The 20,236-nt window shown below is 43.1% G+C and overlaps 1 protein-coding gene across 2 annotated transcripts in view; it reads right to left on the bottom strand.

Annotated features, from left to right (window-relative positions):
• Positions 1-19,129, bottom strand: part of Syn1 (Syntrophin-like 1) — a 453,675-nt gene extending 434,546 nt beyond the window's left edge. Inside the window, exons 1-2 of one of the 2 annotated variants that reach the window (XM_076541971.1) lie at positions 18,057-19,129; positions 8,963-9,560 (exon numbers count right to left, since the gene is read on the bottom strand). In XM_076541971.1, the coding sequence (XP_076398086.1) occupies positions 8,963-9,560; positions 18,057-18,275 (817 nt within the window). In that variant the 5' untranslated portion in view covers positions 18,276-19,129. Of the gene's footprint in view, positions 1-8,962; positions 9,561-17,917 lie in introns of both variants that reach the window. The other variant, XM_076541974.1, reaches the window with a different exon arrangement.
• Between the last annotated feature and the right edge of the window lie 1,107 nt (positions 19,130-20,236).

Raw genomic sequence — 20,236 nt, 5'->3', positions numbered from 1 at the left:
AGTTGATGTGTGGAATTTCGACGCGTCAAGTAATTGGCGCGAGGAATTTCGGCGTGTAAAATAGGCAATGTGTAGAATTTTGGCGCGTGGAATTACGACACGTGGAACTACAGCGCCTGAAATTTCGACGCGTGGAGTAATCAATGCGTAGAATTTTAGCGCATAGAATAGTCGATGTGTGGAATTTTGACGCGTTAAATAATTGACGCGTGCAATTTCAGTGCGTAGAATTTCGGTGCATGGAGTAGTCAACGCGTAGAATTTTGGCGCGTAGATTTACAGCGCGTGGAATTACAGCGCGTGGAATTTCGGCGCGTGGAGTAATCAATGCGTGGAATTTTAGCGCATAGAATAGTTGATGTGTGGAATTTTGGCGCGTTAAATAATCGACGCGTGGAATTTCAGTGCGTAGAATTTCGGTGCGTGGAATAGCCAACGCGTAAAATTTTGGCGCCTGGAATTACGGCGCGTGGAATTACAGCGCGTGGAATTACGACGCGTGGAATAGTCAATGGGTGCAATTTTGGCGCGTAGAATAATTAATGCGTGGAATTTCGACGTGTTGAATAATCGGAGCGTAGAATTTCAATACGTAAAATAATTAACACGTGGAATTTTAGCGCGTGGAATTACGGTGCGTGAAATTACGGCGCGCAGAATTTCTCCGCGTTGAATAGACAATACATTCAATTTCATCGCGTAGAATTTTAACACATTAAATAATCGACGCATAGAATAGTCAGTGGGTTGCATGCTCAACGCGTTAAGCTTCAGCATGTTATATTTCGACCCGCTGAATAGTCGACAAATCCAATTTCTGTGCACTGTACAATCTACGCACTGGACACATTCTACACAATCGAGTTACACATTTATAATGAAAAAGTGAAACAAATACCGATCTCATCCATTCCAACATTTGTAATTCATTAAAAAATTTGTCAATAATATTCATAAACATTTTAAACGCATCAATAAATAACCGATCATATTTGATTGATTCTCGGGGGTCGTTAATCAACCATGTTATTCGAACGATTACAATGGCGGATAATTTATAAATGGATCGGTTTTGCGTGGATTACGCATCGTGCAAATCTGTTTTTCGTGGAAACACGGATCACGGTATAGGTGTAATACGCCAAAAGGGACACGGGAAGGGGTGTGGGGGACAGATAGAAACGGTAGTGTAACAGCGATTAGCGAAATTCGAATAATTACGTCGATGCTAGAGAAGCAATTAACAGGTGACGGAAATTAGCTGGTCCCGTTTTATAGCTCATCATGATAATTAGCTTCTGCCCTCTTTGGTCGTACGCTGCGTAACCCGTACATGCGGTTAATAGCTGTTCCGTGCGGCCTCGTGTTTCGTCCGTTCTCGTAAAGAAACCAGTTACGGTGTTCTTAGCGTTAATACCGATTGTCGGCACTAGGTATTTTGGCCAGAACGAGAGTCACGGATGATGAAAAGACGCGAAACACGAGCAGCAATTTTTGCTTAACGATCGCGGGTACAGGTTACACCTACTATAAAACACGGCCGTCTGCTGTTGATATCTCGCGTACGATCTCGTTCATCTATTTGTAGACACCTCCGTAACGGTCCGTGAACCATTTTGGCTCGATAGATCCAGGGATAAGATTTGGTAAAAACTACCAAAGGTGCCATAAAACGAGATAAGACACAAATATTTGTGACACTCGGTGTGAAAAGGGAGTTACGAATCGCTAAATAAGCTGAAAAGCTTTTAATTGAGTATCTTAATAGGTAAACGAGTCCTGCACAGACGTGTAGCGAAAAGCGATAATTGAATTACTTATCGAGCTTCGGGAATCGATTTGCAAGCGTTGCACAACAGTTAAAGAGATAAAATTATCTGGAAGGTGTACAGAGCACTCCGAAACACGTATCTGTTCTTTTTCTTCTCGATTCCAATCAATTACGTGATTCATCGTTGAAGTACGACTTCGACCTCGATTTCTGTACTTTTATTTGTTCGTGAAAATTCTCTTATTTTTTTTTTCTTCTCCCGTTCAGCATACAGACAGCCTCGATTCGCGCCGGAGTTGGGTTGCTTATTTTTCCTCGATTTCTCTGTACTCGTCGGTATTCCTTCCGCGCGCTTATTCAGCCTCCTATTAATTTTCTTTTATTGTCGTTCTACAGATGCTCTTGCCCCGTCCCCGCGATCAACCTTCTCTATTTAGCTTAAATTCAGATCAATATTCTCACCCGGTAATCTCGCCGGGCTCCATAAGTCATATTCCTCGTTCATAAATCAACCCCGTGGATTTCTACGATTATTTCTTCGTTCGTAAATCACCTGACCATTGATTTCCAGAAATTTTTCTCGCATTTCGCTCAAGCCCGCCTACGACAACTCTCGCAATTTAAGTCTCGTTAGTAGTCAGATGACAGGCTGCGAGTCGGCCAATTAACAGTTTCGGTATAATTTGCGGCCTCTGGCTCGAGGACAATTTACTCGATTTTCGCCTTAATCATTTTGTTATAAATAAAGAAGGTGTACTCGTTCTTCACGTAGCTACTTCAAGTATCTGCAATTTTTACTTTTAACTTTTTGTACAATTTTTATATTTATATTGAGATATCAATTCTAACATTCTACGCGCCAAAATTGCAGTCATTGACTATTCAACGCACCGTGATTCCAAGCGCCATAATTTCACGCGCCAAAATTCTACACATTGACTATTCGACGCGCCAAAAATCCACGCGCTGTAATTCCACTCGTCATAATTTCACGCACTGACTATTCTACGCAACGAAACTCCACGTGTCGATAATTCAACGCGTCGAAATTCCGCGCATTAATTATTCTACGTGCCAAAATTCTACGCGTTGACTATTCCACGCATCGTAGTTCCACACGCCGTAATTCCACGCATCGTGATTCCACGCGTCAAAATTCTACGCACTGACTATTCCACGCGCCGATTATTCAACGCGTCGAAATTCGACACATTAATTATTCCACGCGCCAAAATTCTACGCGTTGACTATTCCACGCGTCGTAATTCCACGCGCCGAAATTCCACGCGCTGTAATTCCACGCATTGACTATTCTACGCACCGAAATTCCACGCATCGAAATTCCACGCATTAATTATGCCACGCGCCAAAATTGCACTCATTGACTACTCCACGCGTCGTAATTCCACACGCTGTAATTCCATGCGCCGTAATTTCACGCGCCGTAATTCCACGCACCATAATTCCATGCATTGACTATTCTACACACCGAAACTCCACGCGCCGATTATTCAACGCGTCGAAATTCAACGCATTAATTATTCCACGCGGCGAAATTCTACGCGTTGACTATTCCACGCGTCGTAATTCCACGCGCTGTAATTCCACGCGCCAAAGTTGTACGCGTTGACTACTCTACGCACCGAAATTCTACGCGCCGATTATTCATCGCGTAAAAATTCTGCACATCAACTATTCTATGCGCTAAAATTCCACGTATTAGCTATCCCTCGTGGTGTAATTCCACACGTTATAATTCCCCGCGCCAAAATTCCCCGCGTCGAATATTCAACGTGCCGAAATTCGATGCGTCGACTGCTCAACGATCCCAAGTACCACGCGACGAAATTGCACTCGTCAATTTCTCATCGTTTCAAATTACAAATCGCCGAAATGTAATGCATCCACAAATAGTGCATCGATTATTCAACCCGTTGAAATCCAACGCGATCTTATATACCGTGTAATCACGATACTCGCGTAACGTAATAGCGCTCGTAGATCTAATATCTCAATGAAAGAATCCTCTGCTAAAGACAGGATCGAAAGTGCTAAAGGGGAAAGTTCGTTTAACGAAAGCGAAAAAGCTCATAACTCCGCGTGATTAAGATAATGGAAAGGAAGAAGCGAGTGACGTAAAGAGACAAAAAGGGGATGAACGAGGAGGGGAGGTCTTCCGTCTGACATTCACAGCGAAAGGAATGCCGAGCAGCAGGATTTAAGATGCAATTTCCCTGACGATGTCGCTCGTCATCCGTCACACGGACTGTTCCGTGGGACAATGCACACCTAAAATTACGCGTTTCAATTACAAATAGATACGAGCTCTAGAACCACAGACGTTTCATTCGTTGGAACTGACTTGGCCAACATTACCCTCCACATCTGGAGCGGCAGACGCGTCGTCTAAAATCGGGATTGTTTAAAATTCTAGTAAGACTGGTCCTGCAAACAGCGAATCGCATACTGAATGAACGTGGTCGTTAATAAACAATAAGTGAAAAGGAGTTTGGTAGAGAAACATTAAGTTTATTTCGGTCACACTCAATTTTGGATTACGTCGGCTTCGTAGATGCAACTTTGGATTAATTGATAAACACTTTGATTGGCAGTATTGTCATCGATTATTTATTAAGCCTTTTGTATGGCTTGTTATGCTATTCTTTACTTAGCATCCAGTTCTTTGATTTTAGACGTTCCAGTTCTGATTTAGAGACTGGGAAGTTATTCGGGTAGCGGAATACTAATTATTCAGTTGCGAGATGTTAATTCTGATCGCAACCTGAGAAACTGATACAAGAGGAAAATTTCCAAGACTTTTTCTCGAGAATGTACGTTCATCCTTCGAGCGACTGCAGCGATTGCACAACTCGCACGCCTTGCTCGAAGGTTGCCAAACAAGTCACGAAGGCCGTTCGATCAAAGACGCTTCGCCTCGAATCACGCAACACCTGTATCACCTGCCGGATCCGTATTAACAGGCGTGCTTACGCAAAACGTAGGCGTGCAACAATCGCTCTCGCAACCTAATCCGGTAATGAGTATACACTCGTTGAAATCGTTGCTCAATAAACAAGTTGCAGCAAAAATTACCGCTAAATTTAGAATAACAGTTGTTGTAAAATGTATACAGTATACAGAACATTTCGTTAAAATCTTAAAGTCCTATTTGCAACGTTGCCTGAAATCCATTAGACGTCGAGAGTAGAAAAGCTTCTCGAGGCAGAAATCAGCGTCATTCGCGCGAATTCCCGCGCTATTATCAAAAAGTGTGAAGCTGAAAGCAACAGCGAGGTTGAAAAGGTCGGCTAGAAAACGCGTGCATTCTGCCCGGAGCGTTAAATGCCGCTTCGTTGTCTCGTTCCTCCGAACGCAAGGAGAGCTCCTCTACGGCTTTATTTTGCTTCCTTTGTGATCGACTCGCGTCGTTTGTTTCCCGTGCGAATCTCCTGCAAGACCGATGTTCTCCGGCTGCCATATACCCTGCCGTATATACGCGACGGTATGTCGCATTCACCGATCAGGAGACACTCGTACACGCTTACGCTCGCACGCGTGCACCGTTCCTCAGGCTCCGATTGTATGCACGCGAACGCACCTGTACGCCGTTATTTCCGCGGCGGCTGAAAAGGCCGATGCGACGGGAATTCGCCAGAGGACGATCGTTATCGAGCCATTTCGGGTGCCGGTCGTTTAACGAAATCCGTTCGCGAATCGATGAAACCCTTCGCCCGTGAATGACCCGACTCGACAGCTCGTTGCGCTTTGTATGTACAATCGCCGCCCGCTCTGGTTTTCACGAAAAATTTTCATTCCCTCGCGCGTTCACCTATCCCAATCGTTTTTCACGCTCGATTCTATTCGCCTGCCGCTGCTGCCTCGCAACAATACGCTACGTTTAAAGGTACGTTTGCATTAATAACGGTCCAATTGCGGACCAGAAAGTGAAACGTGAAATGAACAAGACGGCCATTTTTCCCGGGCCCGTTTATTGTTACTGTGTACAAGAAATTCATCACCCTGAAATGACTTGGTCAACCAATTAAAAAGCTAAATTGATCGTATGACCAAGAGACACGGTGGACCTCATCTGAACTCTGCTAAGAATGTATGACGCACCTGGTGCGTCCTTAAGTGCACTATACTGTGACGCAACGTAGAGATTAACACTACACTTATTCTTACTGTTTATTGTTACTGTGTACAAGAAATTCATCACCCTGAAATGGATTCATGACTTGCTCATCCAATTAAAAACTAAATGGGTCGTATGACCAAGAGACACGGTGGACCTCATCTGAACTCTGCTAAGAATGTATGACGCACCTGGTGTGTCCTGAAGTGCACCACACTGTGACGCAACTTAAAGATTAACACTGAATTTTATAGAACAAAATGACATATTTATAATTTTTAATTTTAGGAAGATGCTTGAAATTAACTTTTGTCAAAATAAAGAATAGTTGCATAGAATGTAACTTCTTTAACACTAAAACTACCAAACCGGTCAAATGACCGCTCCACAAGTTTCTGATTATAAGGTACACATTTTGTTAAAGTACATTAATTGAAATCCGCATTGATTTTCGTCAAGATAAAGGATAAATGTATGTTCTATTTTATGTTTCGTCATTTGTTTATTTATTTTTTAACTTCATTTTTAATTTCAAATTAAGTACACTCTATGCCGGTAGGTTTAGTGTTAATCTATACATTGCTTCATTTCTAATCTAAAAAAACCGTCTCAACAAAAGTCACCCTTAAGATTTCTTCATAAAGGTTAAATTTCACCAAGAAATTTCTCCAAATTCGTTACACCTCGGATTTTGCCTAAGATACAGGAACGTTTCGACCTACAGAAATCGATCGCGAAATCTCTTGTTCGTAAGGGCGACGCGTATCTGGGGGTCGATTCCGTTTCACGAGCAGAGACATCCGGTCGTCGGCAGACAGCTTTTCTTTTATTCAGACGCTTTCGGTGGTTCCCGTACGATTTCTCGACGGGCACGTATCCGCGCACTGTGTCTCGCACGTGCAGCACTCTGCGCTCTGTTCTTCCTCGCTAACTTTCGTCTCGAGAGGTCGGCCGGTTGCCAGTTTCACGTGGGTGACGCGTGGAATGCGATACTCTGCACTTTACGTCCACGAAGACGTGACATGCAAAATCGTACAACGGCCGTCCAAGAACGCGAAGGAAAAAACGAAACGGAAGAGAGTACCCTGTCTTGCTTACGGGGGGTCACGGTTGAACTTGAGAAACGTTTTTATTAAATTTTGTTAAATTTTGTAATACAAGTTCTACGGGGACGAATCTCGGATATTATTGCTAGACATGGCACCTCCAGAAACGTGATCTGCATTTCGGGTCGCAGAGACCCGGAGAGAACAGGTCACGACAGACAGATGGCGGGGTATCGAGTATATAAAGAGGGATTACTGGTTGACCCAGGATCGGATCGACCAGAGAACGTAGAGAGAAGAAGTAGAGCTTTGGAATACATTACCGTGGGATTTTCATCGAAACTCCGCCACTCGCGAGGACTTGCATCCCGTTTAAACGAGATCCCGCCGAAAACTTCCGATTTCACGGGCCAGAATTGCAGTCAAGTTGGCCCTACCAAGCTGACAAACTTTCCGAACAGGCTTGGCCGAAGAGAAATCGAATAGAAGTTACTCCCTGATAAACGAAGTCGAATTTATTGCCCCGCCGCCTGAGCGAGATTTACCTTGATTTATTGTATCGTCCCTCTTTTATTCCCTACATTTTTTTTCCTTCACCCTTCCTCCACTGTTTCTTTTCTTTGGCGTGTATGAACGGGGAAGATCGTCGGACCGAATCGAGCGAGAGAACGATTGTTTCGGGGAAGATTGATTCCAACGCGATTCACGCGCAAGAACTTTCAAACTTCCCGTTGTATGCACGAACCACCTCGTGATCCTTTAATTCGATCCTTTCGCAGACACACGTAAAACCATCTTCGCCGTTTGTCGCTCGGATTTCAATTGTTGATCGAAAAAATCGAAAGTCATTTACAAGCTATGGGTATTCCATTCAAGGGAACTACATTATTTAAAAAGTTCATCGATTCAAAAATTAACCTACTTGATCTACAAATCTACAATGTCCTACAAATTTTTTCACTCGAAAATTTTTTCGCCAGGAAAGAATTTAATTGCGAGTCTCATACGAAAAGTACCTAAGCTCTGGTATGCATACTGTTCGTGGAAATGGCGTCTCGTTCGAAATAATATGGCTACCATAAGCGAGGCTGGCTCAAAGACGCGTAGGAATTCGATATTAAAACGAGCAACAGAAACTGGCAGGAATCCGTAGGTCGGAACTTAATGCGCCGTGCACTTGGGGCTAATTGGAGCGAAAAGCTCGTTAATGTCCTCCACCCAGCTCGTCTGGCATCGAGGATGTTCCTAGCTAGTTACTTCTAGTTCTGGTCGAAACGTTTTGACGCTTCAACCGAGGCGACGCGACTAAACGAATCTGCGTTTGCGTTTACGCTCGGAATTCTCGAGCCGAGCCAACGCGACATGACGCTCGAGCTGATTTCCACGCGACCCGGCTATTAATTATCCGTTCGAATTAACGTTCAAAGGAAACGCTAGAATTATTGCCGAATTAATTTGTTTGTCGAATTCGGAGCTAGGACTACCTCTCATTAATTTCGATATACTTCGATTTGACCTTTTTGCGGAACATTAATGCAGTTTAACTTTGTACGGGAATAAACAGATGGATGATATATGAGATGGACCGGAAATAGTGGTACAACATGGAGATTCGCAATTAAAAGGGAGGATATTTTGGTATAACATCCGAAGCACCCATGTTTGAAATTGCACTAAATGATTGAACAAATTTTAGAATTTATTTAAACCGAAGACCTGAATATTTTCTTCCTTTTTAATAATCACCCGCTCGGTTGTATTTTCCAGCCTACTTATATTCGATGACTAAAGCACCCATCAACGTTACAACGCAAACTGTCTATGTAACATTTTGTTACTTTTATGCTTTCGTATTTGCTGAAGGAACCTCGAGGATATTTTATATCAATGCAGTTTCGGATGCAGAGCCGTGAATACGTGTTCCCAGTAACCGTATACCGGTCAGTCCACGTAGTTCCCGAAGCAAAAAGACGTCCAAGCAAAAGAGAAACGTTTGGTAAATACTCTTACCTTCAAGCTCGACGACCTTGCCAGCCCTCTTGAGCGCCTTCACCGCCTCGTCGTGTGTCGCCTCTCGCAGATCCTCCCCGTTTACGGCCAGTATCGCGTCGCCCACGTATAGTTGTTCCGTGGCGTCGGCCGCCATCCCCTTGAAGATCTTCGAGATCAAGATCGGCATTTTGTTCTCCTTGCCGCCCTTGATCGATATACCGAGGCCGTTGTTGTCGCTTTTCACTACGCGCACGATCCGCTTCTGATTCGCCACCGAATCCGGCACGTCTGGATCGTTCAGGCTGTCTACGTTGTTATTGTTGATGTTACCGTTGTTCAAGGCATTGTTGCCCGTCTCGCAGCTCTCGTCCAACGAGATGCTCAAGTAATCGTCTTCCAGCGAGACGAACACGCGGTACCATTGGCCACGAACTTGCGTTTCGAGGACGCCCGCGCGACCCGAAGCTGAAGACGATGCGGCCGTGGTCGTCGTCGACGAGGACGAGGACGACGTTGCCGCGGATACTACCGAACCGATCCCCATCACTCCCATCGCTGAAGTCGGCGGTCCGCTTCCGCACAGCTCGACCATTTCGATTTCTTCGCAAGCTGCACGCTGTTAACAGACGAATTACTCCTTCGTTTTTTTGTCGATTTTGTCTTATTTTTATATCTATTACAAATTCGCTGTTATGCATATTGGGTATGTTAGGTATTCGTACACTTATAGCATGTTCTACTCCTGAATACACACATCATCAAATGATGTACGTCTCTAGATCCTTACACTTCCACAGGTCTATGTGACTTCCCTATGGACGATCATATTTAAGATCATATTTGAGAAAATATCTATTTGTCTAGATTTCTCTATATTCCTATGTTATCACATAATAAATCTTCAAACCCCTATACACTACACCTTGCAATTATGTTTATGCCCCTATACCTATATGCCTAGATTTCACATGCTAAGCCGTCATACACCTAACTCCTCATGTGTGACTTCTTATTTCTATATTCTTCAACGTCTCTAAATCTCCATATCCCAAGTTTCTATACACCTAGATTCCTATACTCCTAGTTACCTGTGTACCTAAATCCCTTAACATCCTCAAATAACGATATCCTAGATCTCCACATCCCTTCATCCCCTTATTCCTAGCTGTATACCCTCCACATATCTGTGTGCCTAGATCTCCTTATCTCCTTGAGTCATATCTTAGATCTCCATAGTCCTAGATCTCCTTGTTTCTAGATACGTATACCCCTAAATAGCTACACATGTAGTTGTCTATACATATACATATCTCTACCTAGATCTTCTTCCTTCTAGACTTTTACACCAAATACCTATATGCCTACATAAATACCTATGTGTATACGGATTCCTCTACATACTTATATTGTCATATGCATATCTCAATATAAAGCTCTATATTCCCACGTCCCTATCGTCACCCCTACATCCCAATATATCTGAAATTTCTATACCGAGAAAATTTCAATAAACATCGTTAAAATTTCTCTATTGTAAAAATAGCGTTATATCACCATACGTTGAATATCCTAATATGTACCACATTAATGTCTACTGTTGCGAGTGAAAGTAGAACGAATTTGAATTGAAAAGCTTTGAAAAAGAGGAGCGTGCGAGGGAAAAGAAATAACGCGACGCGCGAAGGGGTGAACGACGGATCCATAGAGAGAGCAACACGGGTCAATTGCATCGTCTGTGCCCAACGACGTGGATAAATCAATTGTACTATACTACGGTGAAATTCGTAATTTGAAAATAATTGATACTGGCCGGCAGTGACGTGACCGAGCTCTCTTTGTCTCCCTCTCGACTATTATTTCCATCAATCCATTTTCACCAGGCAACAATGACGTTTACCCGTTAGTCACGGAAAATGTCCTACAAAACTGTGGACAACGGGTATAATTGCATGAAAATTGGGAGTGGCCTCGCGTTTGCTACATCTGCTGCTCACTTTTAATTAATTGAAAGTCTTGTTTGCCGCTCTGTCATCGAGAACGCAGAGATACCGGCGCTGTTCCATTTCAATAATTTTCCAGCATTTGCGAGTTAATCAAGACTTTTAACTTGCAGAATATTCTCCTGGAATATCCATCGTTATTCGCCGGCGTTCTATCAGCATCCCCTTTCCTCTCCCAGGGATTAAGAGAGGGAGTTTCGAATACGCTGTTACGGTTTATGAACGCAAACACCGGCAAGGTGTCTCCCCTAAAAGGACCAAAAAAACCATTACCCCGCGGTATATTTTCGTATCCACGTTATCGTACACGCGCCGTATCCCCGGAGGCTGAAAGGGAGGCGGTATCGCGTCATATTTAACCGGCGTATCGCGGCGTACGGAATTTTTCGTCAGCTCCGTGTGCCGGGCATAAATAATTTCGCGGCTGTGCCAGGTAACCGTGTAAATTGGATAATTTATCAGTGACACGAAAGGGGGATAGATATTAACGAAAGAATCGGACCAGGATCACCGGGATGACGGATCGTCGAGCTTTCTCCGCGGAACGGAAAACTTCCTCGAAATTAACCGGTTTCGATTCGCGGAATCTTGCCCGGAGTTTTCGTGGGAACATTTTCACGCGGATATAAACGATATTTGTTCGCGGGACATTGATTAAAACGTTCAACGATTCTGGCTGCATAATTAATGTAAAATTATTAATTACCTCCGATGCGCTTTACGCAACGTTACCTACTGTAATTGCGTCGAATAAGGGATATCGTTCCGTGCAGGTAAATCTCATTACGAACGCTCGAATCGAACTCGAACAGCGTGTCGCGTCGCGATCATCACGAAACAATGGAGAATCCATCTAAATTCTATGCATTTTCAGCCACACCGTGTGATTTTTCCGCGTCGAAACCGCGTTAAGACAACAGCAAATCGTGAAATATGCACGATAGCGTCAAATATAAACGATAGCAAAATAAAAACATCTAACACTATTACAGAGCCATAAAGTCCGTTTGCGCAAGGTATTTTAATTCGTGGTACTGAGACACTGTTCATAAGTCATATTTATTTTTATATTCCGTATGAATCCACATTTATATCTATATGAATTTCATATGACACATTTATATTTATATAAATTTTTTATGAATTTACGTTTACATTTATATGAATCTATATCTATATTTGCATGAAAAAATTCAGTAAGAATTTCTAAGTTCCGCGAGTTTTTCAATCACAGCTTCTATTAAAATCATCAAAGGTAACGCGCATATCACAATCGTCATTTTTCACTTATAATCTTACTAGTTAATCGTTACATTTTGTTTAAAAGCTTTTGTTTATGCTTATTCAAATGTTGCACGCAATACTGTTGCACGCAGGTCGCATGTGATTAAACTTAATAATAGAACAGAGTCGATTCGGTTTCGAAACCTAGAAAAAATATGCATCGATGCGAGTAAAAGTGAATTGCGAGGAGAAATTTAGGTGTCGTAAATAATTCGTCGTTATCGGAAGAAGGATAGACAAGCAAGAATAATCAAGAATAGGCAAACACGGTAGAACAGTATTTCGTCGGAATGAATTTACGCAAAGTGCATTAAAATGCGGCCGGTTGCGTTCATTTAGCCCCGACACAAAGGCACGCACCGAATAAATTTCTATCGAAATCGTCGGTCCGGATGGGAGCGGGGTACGAGGGGCGCGCAATTGGAAAACGCATTACGCGTACGCCGGGGGTTCACCGCGGAAATAAACCGCAATGCCAAAAACACCGCGCGACGAAAATTAAGGGGAACACGCGGGTTTCGGATAGGAACGGAATCGTTGCGAGACAGAAAAAAATTGAGAGACGATTTTTGGAGGGTTGGTGGAGAAGCGCGATGTTGCGAGGAGGTACAGGGTTGGACGGTGTAGCGGTGCGTGAAATTGGGTAAAAATGAATCGACGCCAGGACTCGCTACCGCCATTATTTCCGAAAACCCGTATCGGGATGTACGTACGTTAGTCACCTACGTGACACGTTACGAATCGACGAGACGACGATGCAGAAAGTGCAGCCAATGTTTTTTCGGCTTTTCGTGCACGCATGCGTACGATTGTACCGGGGATGTATCGCAGGAAAAAATTGACACAGTTATATACAGGCGTCCGTGAACGAAACAATATAGGGAGAGGAGAAGCGATAGCGATGGTGGTTGCGATTAAATTAACCCTTCGTCGATCGCGGAAAATTGACCGGCATATACGCGCCTATTCATTGCTGTACTTATTTCAGTTGGGGTAAAATCTGCCTTTATTATGAATAGAATCAGAAATGAATAGCTTTTGAAAGTATGCAGATCTGCAAACTTTGATAAGCTTCAGTCAAACGGAACGCGTATAGATGTTGAAAATCTCAGGTACATATTGCAAGCAACTCTACATCTGGCGCCTAAGAGGCTGACCCACATCCCCACCTTAACAGTCCCAATAACATTCTGACGTTCAAGGTGACTCGAAATATTTGCCAACTTTGGTTTTATTGTTCGTGTCCATTTTTTGACCAATTGGAGCCATAGGTCAGCCTTCAATCAGATATGGAGTTGTCTACAATACGAGGACCTGTATTTCCTCCGATCTTGTCCTCGTCATCCTGGCATCGATCGGTGTTACGTATCGACAACACGATACTTGTTGATCCGAAATGGTATGTGGGTTACGGTGATCTTAGAAACGCAGTCTTACATTCGTGAACGTCCACCGGAGAACGTTGTAACCAAATATGTCTGTGAGACCCAATACTCCGTATATTCAGCCCGGTGTATCGTGGGTGTATTAACCTCGCGTAGAGAGCAGCGATGCACAATACACGATGCTCTCGGGCGCAGTATCCGAAGGTCTTGTACCAAACACGCGATACCGTTCTTACACGGGCTTAATGCTGACGAAATGGATGACACCGTGACACGCTAAACACGTTCCCGATAATTCCGGTTGCTCCGTGAGCATGCCGATAAACATCAACCGACTATGGCGATTCGATCCTCTCTCTCAGCCTTACAACCGAGCGATTCTATCGCGAGAATGTTCCAATCCTTTTGACGTCCAATATCCCTATGTTCCAATATCCCTACGTTCTAATATTCTGCGCCTCGATATCCCTAAGACTATTAACTCAATAGCCCTTAGCCTAGTATCTAAGATACTAATATTCCTAGGATCCCAATATCACTGCATTCCAATATCTCCATGTTTCAATATCCCTATAGTGCAATACCTTCGTGTCTCAATATCTGGGAAATACAACGTCCCTACGGCCCAATATTCTACGCTCTAATATCACTACAATGCAGGATCTGTACATTGCAATATTTTTACATATAAATATCTTTACAATACAATATATTTCATGTCTACGTCTCAAGGTCCCTACGTTCCCTTTATCTAAATATTCATATGTTCCAATACCTCTGCGTTCTAATGGCCTTATGACCTAATATTCCTATGACCCAATATCTGTACGTGCTAATATATCTACGTCCCAATACATCTGTCCTAATGTCGTTATGACACAATATTCCTCCGTTCCAATATCTTTACACTCCAGTACCTCTACGTCCCACTATACCTACGTGTAGATATTCTTACATCTCAATGTTGTCAGATACTGATATCTGTCTATGTCCCAATATCTCGACGTCCCACTATTTCTTCACCTCGATATCTTTACATCCCACTGTTCCTTCAACTGAACACCTTCACGTCTCAGTATCCAAACGCCCCACTATTCCTCCGTCTCAATATCTCTACGTCCCAGCATCTCTACATTTCAATATCCCTGAGTCCCAACATCCCTACGTCCCAATACTTCTACGTCCCAGTGCCTTTACGTCCCAATACCTCTACGTTCCAATATCTTTACGTTCCAATACCTCCACGTCCCAATACCTCTACGTCCCAACATCTCTACGTCCCAATACCTTTACGTCCCAATACCTCTACGTCCCAATACCTTTACGGTCCAATACCTCTACGCCCCAATACCTCTACGTCCCAACATCTCTACGTCCCAATACCTTTACGTTCCAATACCTCTACGTCCCAATACCTTTACGTCCCAATATCTCTACGTTCCAATACCTTTACGGTCCAATACCTCTACGTCCCAACATCTCTACGTCCCAATACCTTTACGTCCCAATACCTCTACGTCCCAATACCTTTACGTCCCAATACCTCTACGTCCCAATACCTCTACGCCCCAATACCTCTACGTCCCAATATCCCAACGTCCCACTGTTACTCCGTCCCAATATCCCTACGTCCCAACATCCTTACATTTCAATATCCCTAAGTCCCAATACTTCTATGTCCCAAAACCTCTACAGTCCAATACCTCTACGTCCCACTGTTTCTCCGTCCCAATATCCCTACGTCCCAACATCCCTGTGCCCCAGTACCCCTACAACCCAATAACCCCACAATCCAATATCCCTACAGTCCCAAACCTCTCCGCCCCAAAATTTCCACGCTCAATATCCTTACACCCGAATATCCTTGCATCACAATATCTCTATATCCTTCCAAACCAAAGAACATCAGATCCCAAAATGAGCCCACACTATACAAATAAAGAAAAGCAATCTCCAAATTGAATCATATACCCCGCACGAACAACTGTACTACCTCCACACATAAAATAACTATGTCTAATAAAAACATCGATATGACGATATCCTGTAGCACGTAACCGAGAGGTAAGGTTATAATTAAAGTGTTTGTCTCCGAGAATTAGACTCGTGCTGCCCACGTGAGACTCCGCGTGTGCGAAGGACAGCGCGAGGTATAAGTGAAAGACGAGATAGAGCGAGATGAAAGGATAACGGAGAAAGAGGGAAGATAGTCCGTAAGGTAGGGTCTCTCGGACGAGTGTATACGGCCCTGTCGTGCCCCTCGCAAAAACCAATAACCTCGGCAAACGTCGGGCACGGGTTGTTTATGGCCTAAAAGAGAGAAGAGACGGATAAGAAGGAAGAGGACAGAATAACGAGGTAAGAGTGGGGACGGACAGGAAGAAAAAGAAAACAATCGCCGTTGGAGAAACGAGGGAAGGAAACACACATCGCTTCGGGATCACCTCGTATATACCTGACCGGGAACACGGCTCCGATATTCTACGAGGAACCTTTGTTCGATCGTCGAATATAATTCTTGCGACGTGCTCCTGATACGTAACCGATTATCACACGTTTCGTTATTTTTTCGGAATTGATTATGTACGCTGCAGTTTCAACCCTTACGATACAACAATTAACCACTTGCGATAAAATTAAATTTTAGGGCTTTGTAATTTATTTTATTTATTCTAAGAAATTTGTGTTTTGTGCAAAAATGACTTATAACATTTATTCTTGTAAATTCGTATTATATATAAGAATTAATGAACGTAAGAGTGAATAACATTTATTCTTGTAAATTCGTACTGTATGTAAGAATTAATGAACGTAAGAATGAATAACATAAATTCTTGTAAATTCGTATTGTATGTAAGAATTAATGAACGTAAGAATAAATAACATTTATTCTCGTAAATTCGTATTATACGTAAGAATTAATGAAAGTAAGAATGAATGACATTTACTCTTGTAAATTCGTATTATACGTAAGAATTAATGAAAGTAAGAATGAATAACATTTATTCTCGTAAATTCGTATTATACGTAAGAATGAACGTAAGGATGAATAACATTTATTCTTGTATATACATGTATACAGTGTGTAACATACCAGAACTAGCAGTATGGAGAACCAGCGAACTAGCAAACCGGAGAATAACGAAATAGTCAAATAGGGGTACAATGGAGTAAAACGGTAAATAAGCACAGTGCGGTAAAATACTGTAATGGGTATAACGGTACAGTGGAATAGGGAAACTGCGATGTGGTAGAAATGTAATGATATTGAAAGGCACGCGAGAAGTATCGAATCGTCGAAATATCAAGGGGAGATCAATTCGATGGAGCAGGCTGTTTTGCGCCGATCACGCGACGCTCGAAGACAAGCAAAGAGAAAAAGGAAGAAACAGGAGGACAAAGTTGGGATACCGCGCGCAATGTTCGAGCGTGTTTCTGTCGGATCACTCGTTCGGGAAACCACCGCGGGGCTCTATGGTTGAAATTGGAGTTGCAAGAATCCAGAGAATGCGACACGGAACGGTGAATCTCAAGGAGCAAGTTGGAAACCGGCAGAAATTGAAAATCGGCACGGGCGAAGCTCGCTGCTTTTGCACCTTTTTTTTCGAGTTTCGAACTTAAAACTTGGTCGACGAATTCGGGAGGAATGCACTGCGAACGGCGTAACATTATTTCCTCGCTTTGATCTTCCCGTTTGAGCATTGTTCGATTTTATGCTTGCTTTGCGTTCCGTCGAAAGGAGTCGGAGAAAACTCGCATGATTCGCGATGTGTCATCGTTAAAAATATACGTAAGGCGCGAATCATTAGTGGGACACGTTGCCGCGAAATAGCAATTAACGTGTATTAAGGCTCGTAAACCTTGCAGTGTCAAACTCGGAATTAACGCCTGGAGCACCATGACGCATTTTCACGAGCATCTACTTTCCGTATTTGACTGAGAAATATAAATTAAACTGATATGCTAAGGAAAATTAGGAATGTCTAGCTAAGGAAAATTTAGGCAAACCCATTACGGGTTTGAGTATCAAAACAGGGAAAAAGTAACGAATTTCCTTCTGATCATTCAAAGACAACCGGACATGATTATACAACACGAGGTTATACAACGCAAGGTGATATAATGCAAAACAGAACGTGACATTTCTTAAACAGCGTCATAAAGATGGATTTTATTTCCTTGTTCATTACTTGCAAACCTAAGCTTATGAAAAGTTTAAAGGCTGTCGCCGAAAATAGCGTAAGCAGTGACATCTTTGCATGTGGACGCAGACTTAAGAGAAATAAAAATAATTTGTGACGTACCTGAGGGAAAAGGACGAAACAACGAAGGCGAACCAAGGAAAAGAAAAACAGAGGTGGAAGGTCAGTGGCGCGTGCTTCGTTCCAACGCAAAACTAAACGGGTACACTGGTTATAGCCGATCGTTTGTACGTTGATTTACCGTTTTCCGCGCGTGTATGGGCATATGACTTCCGGTAGGCAGTGGGAGGCACGACGCCTGGCCTGCTTTTCTTTCTTTGGCTAGATCAGAAGAGCGTTGTTCCACCGACGGATTCCGTGCTCGTCCTCCGCCGCCGATTCCTTCTTCTCTTACGACACGACACGCGTCATCGGCGGACGGGTTAATACATTCGACGAGCCGCGTTCGAGTCAATGACATAACCGCCCGTCGGTTCGCCTTTCAACAGCCTCGACATGTTTCGCCGGCCTTCCTCTTCCTCCGATCGAAAAACGCTTCTTTACGAATGATTCGCTTTTTCACCCCTCACCGCTGCTCACCTACTCGCTAACATCCGTCGTTCACTTTCGCCGTAAGAATCGAGACGATCGCTTTCACACTCCGTTGCAAATTACCGTTTGCACGCGCGCGCGGCAGACCGATGCCGCTCCAATGTTACCAGATTAATGTCAGTCGTTGCGAGACACTGCGATTAACCGGATTGACACTGTCGTTGACACTGATCGTACGAACACGAATTCATCCTAGTTTGAACGCCCGTTCCCGCACTCCGAAACAGGCGGTTTTCTACCGATGCAGGAAGATCGAACACTGATCGAACGTTACCCGGGGCAACGAACGATGTACGGTCCTTCTGGGATGTGTATGCGATTGAATTGCGAGGGGAACGTGACAGACGCGATGCACGCCGGGAGACGCGTTCCCCGCGTCGGATGTTTGAAAATGCGCGTTAATGGCGGTCCGATTTACAAACCGTGGTGCGCGTACGGACGCGATAATGAGTACGGAAAAGAACACGTCACTTTCAAAACCGGTCACATCGCCAACGGGACAATATACCACGATCACTGAGAAAACGAACAACCGACGACCGCGACGTCACGAGTTGTACTGACTTGACTAGCGGTTCGTTCGGCCCGGTGAACCTATCGCGGAAAGCGAGTTGCGCAGGACGCGAGACGCGAGGGGCAGGCGCCGGTGTACGCGACTCAGGCGCCATCCGCGGGAAAATTTGAAAATAATTGCCCGGTGCGTTCTCCTTTATCGACGCGCCCTTTGATTATTCTTTTGAATATCGATGAAAATCCTTTCGTAAGTAATTTTAGTAATTAGTACTATTACATTGCAACACATTATATTAATATTGCAATAAATTTGTTTGTAAATAAATATAATATGAATAAATGTTTCTGTAACTCACATTGTCGATGACGGCTCAGAAAGACATTGAATTTGAACAAAAGAGAATTCATATAATTATTGAATAAAAGAAATTTATGTCTTAATGAGTGTTACAATGCTATATCTTTTAAAACTCAGTTTCACATTTAATTTTCTAATATATTTTATCAATTGAATAACTCCTCCCATTCTCCCTAACGTTTAAAATATGTGTTCAATTGTATATCTGTTCTACCTTAGATTTTTATATATAAAAAAGAATTTGTTTAAATTATTAAAATTTCAAAATCATGAAATAAAAAAGAAAATGAATTTTTGTTACCTTGGTAGTTGAACCTTGTGCCAGATAATATCCAACACAAGAATCAGATTTTTAACGTGCGCTTAGATACAAGAACAAAAAGCATAAAGTGGGTCGTACACATCCCATTGGTCACGAAAGGGTTAAAAGCACGCGTTCAAATGTAACGCGTACACGTTTTTTTTTTTATAACGCGAACGTGATACGAATGAGTCAAAGTTCTTCAACAACGAACTTATCTGCATCGACTGGAAACAATATCGATTTTCCGGCACGAATTCATAAACCATTTTACACAAACAAAAGTCCGGTAACTTTTACAGTGTCCTACTCACTCCATTATTCTCATCGATTTCGTTCGAAGATAAATTAATATCGCGCGAGGAAAAAAGAGGAGCGTGCACTTTATTGCATCGCGGATATCCAAGTTTTCTTTGTGTCTAATGAAACGAACCGGGGGTAGGAAGGAAAAAGAGGACACACGGACGCGTCCGTTAACAGTGTATCATTTATTCTCTCTTGCCTTGTACATTTTAATTCATAGAAAGTACCTACGGGTTTTTGTTCGTTGCTGATATTGCAGCGCAATCACATTATGCATTTCGTTTCACGTTGAAACGATGGAAAAGCGGACACCGTGAAAAGGGAGGAACTTATAAAGATACAAAACCGGATTACC

The sequence above is a fragment of the Megachile rotundata genome, chromosome 2 (genome assembly GCF_050947335.1).
Source record: "Megachile rotundata isolate GNS110a chromosome 2, iyMegRotu1, whole genome shotgun sequence".
Taxonomy (NCBI): Eukaryota; Metazoa; Arthropoda; class Insecta; order Hymenoptera; family Megachilidae; genus Megachile; species Megachile rotundata.
Note: the sequence above shows the minus strand (reverse complement) of the source record. Positions and strands in the feature narration are given on the sequence as shown.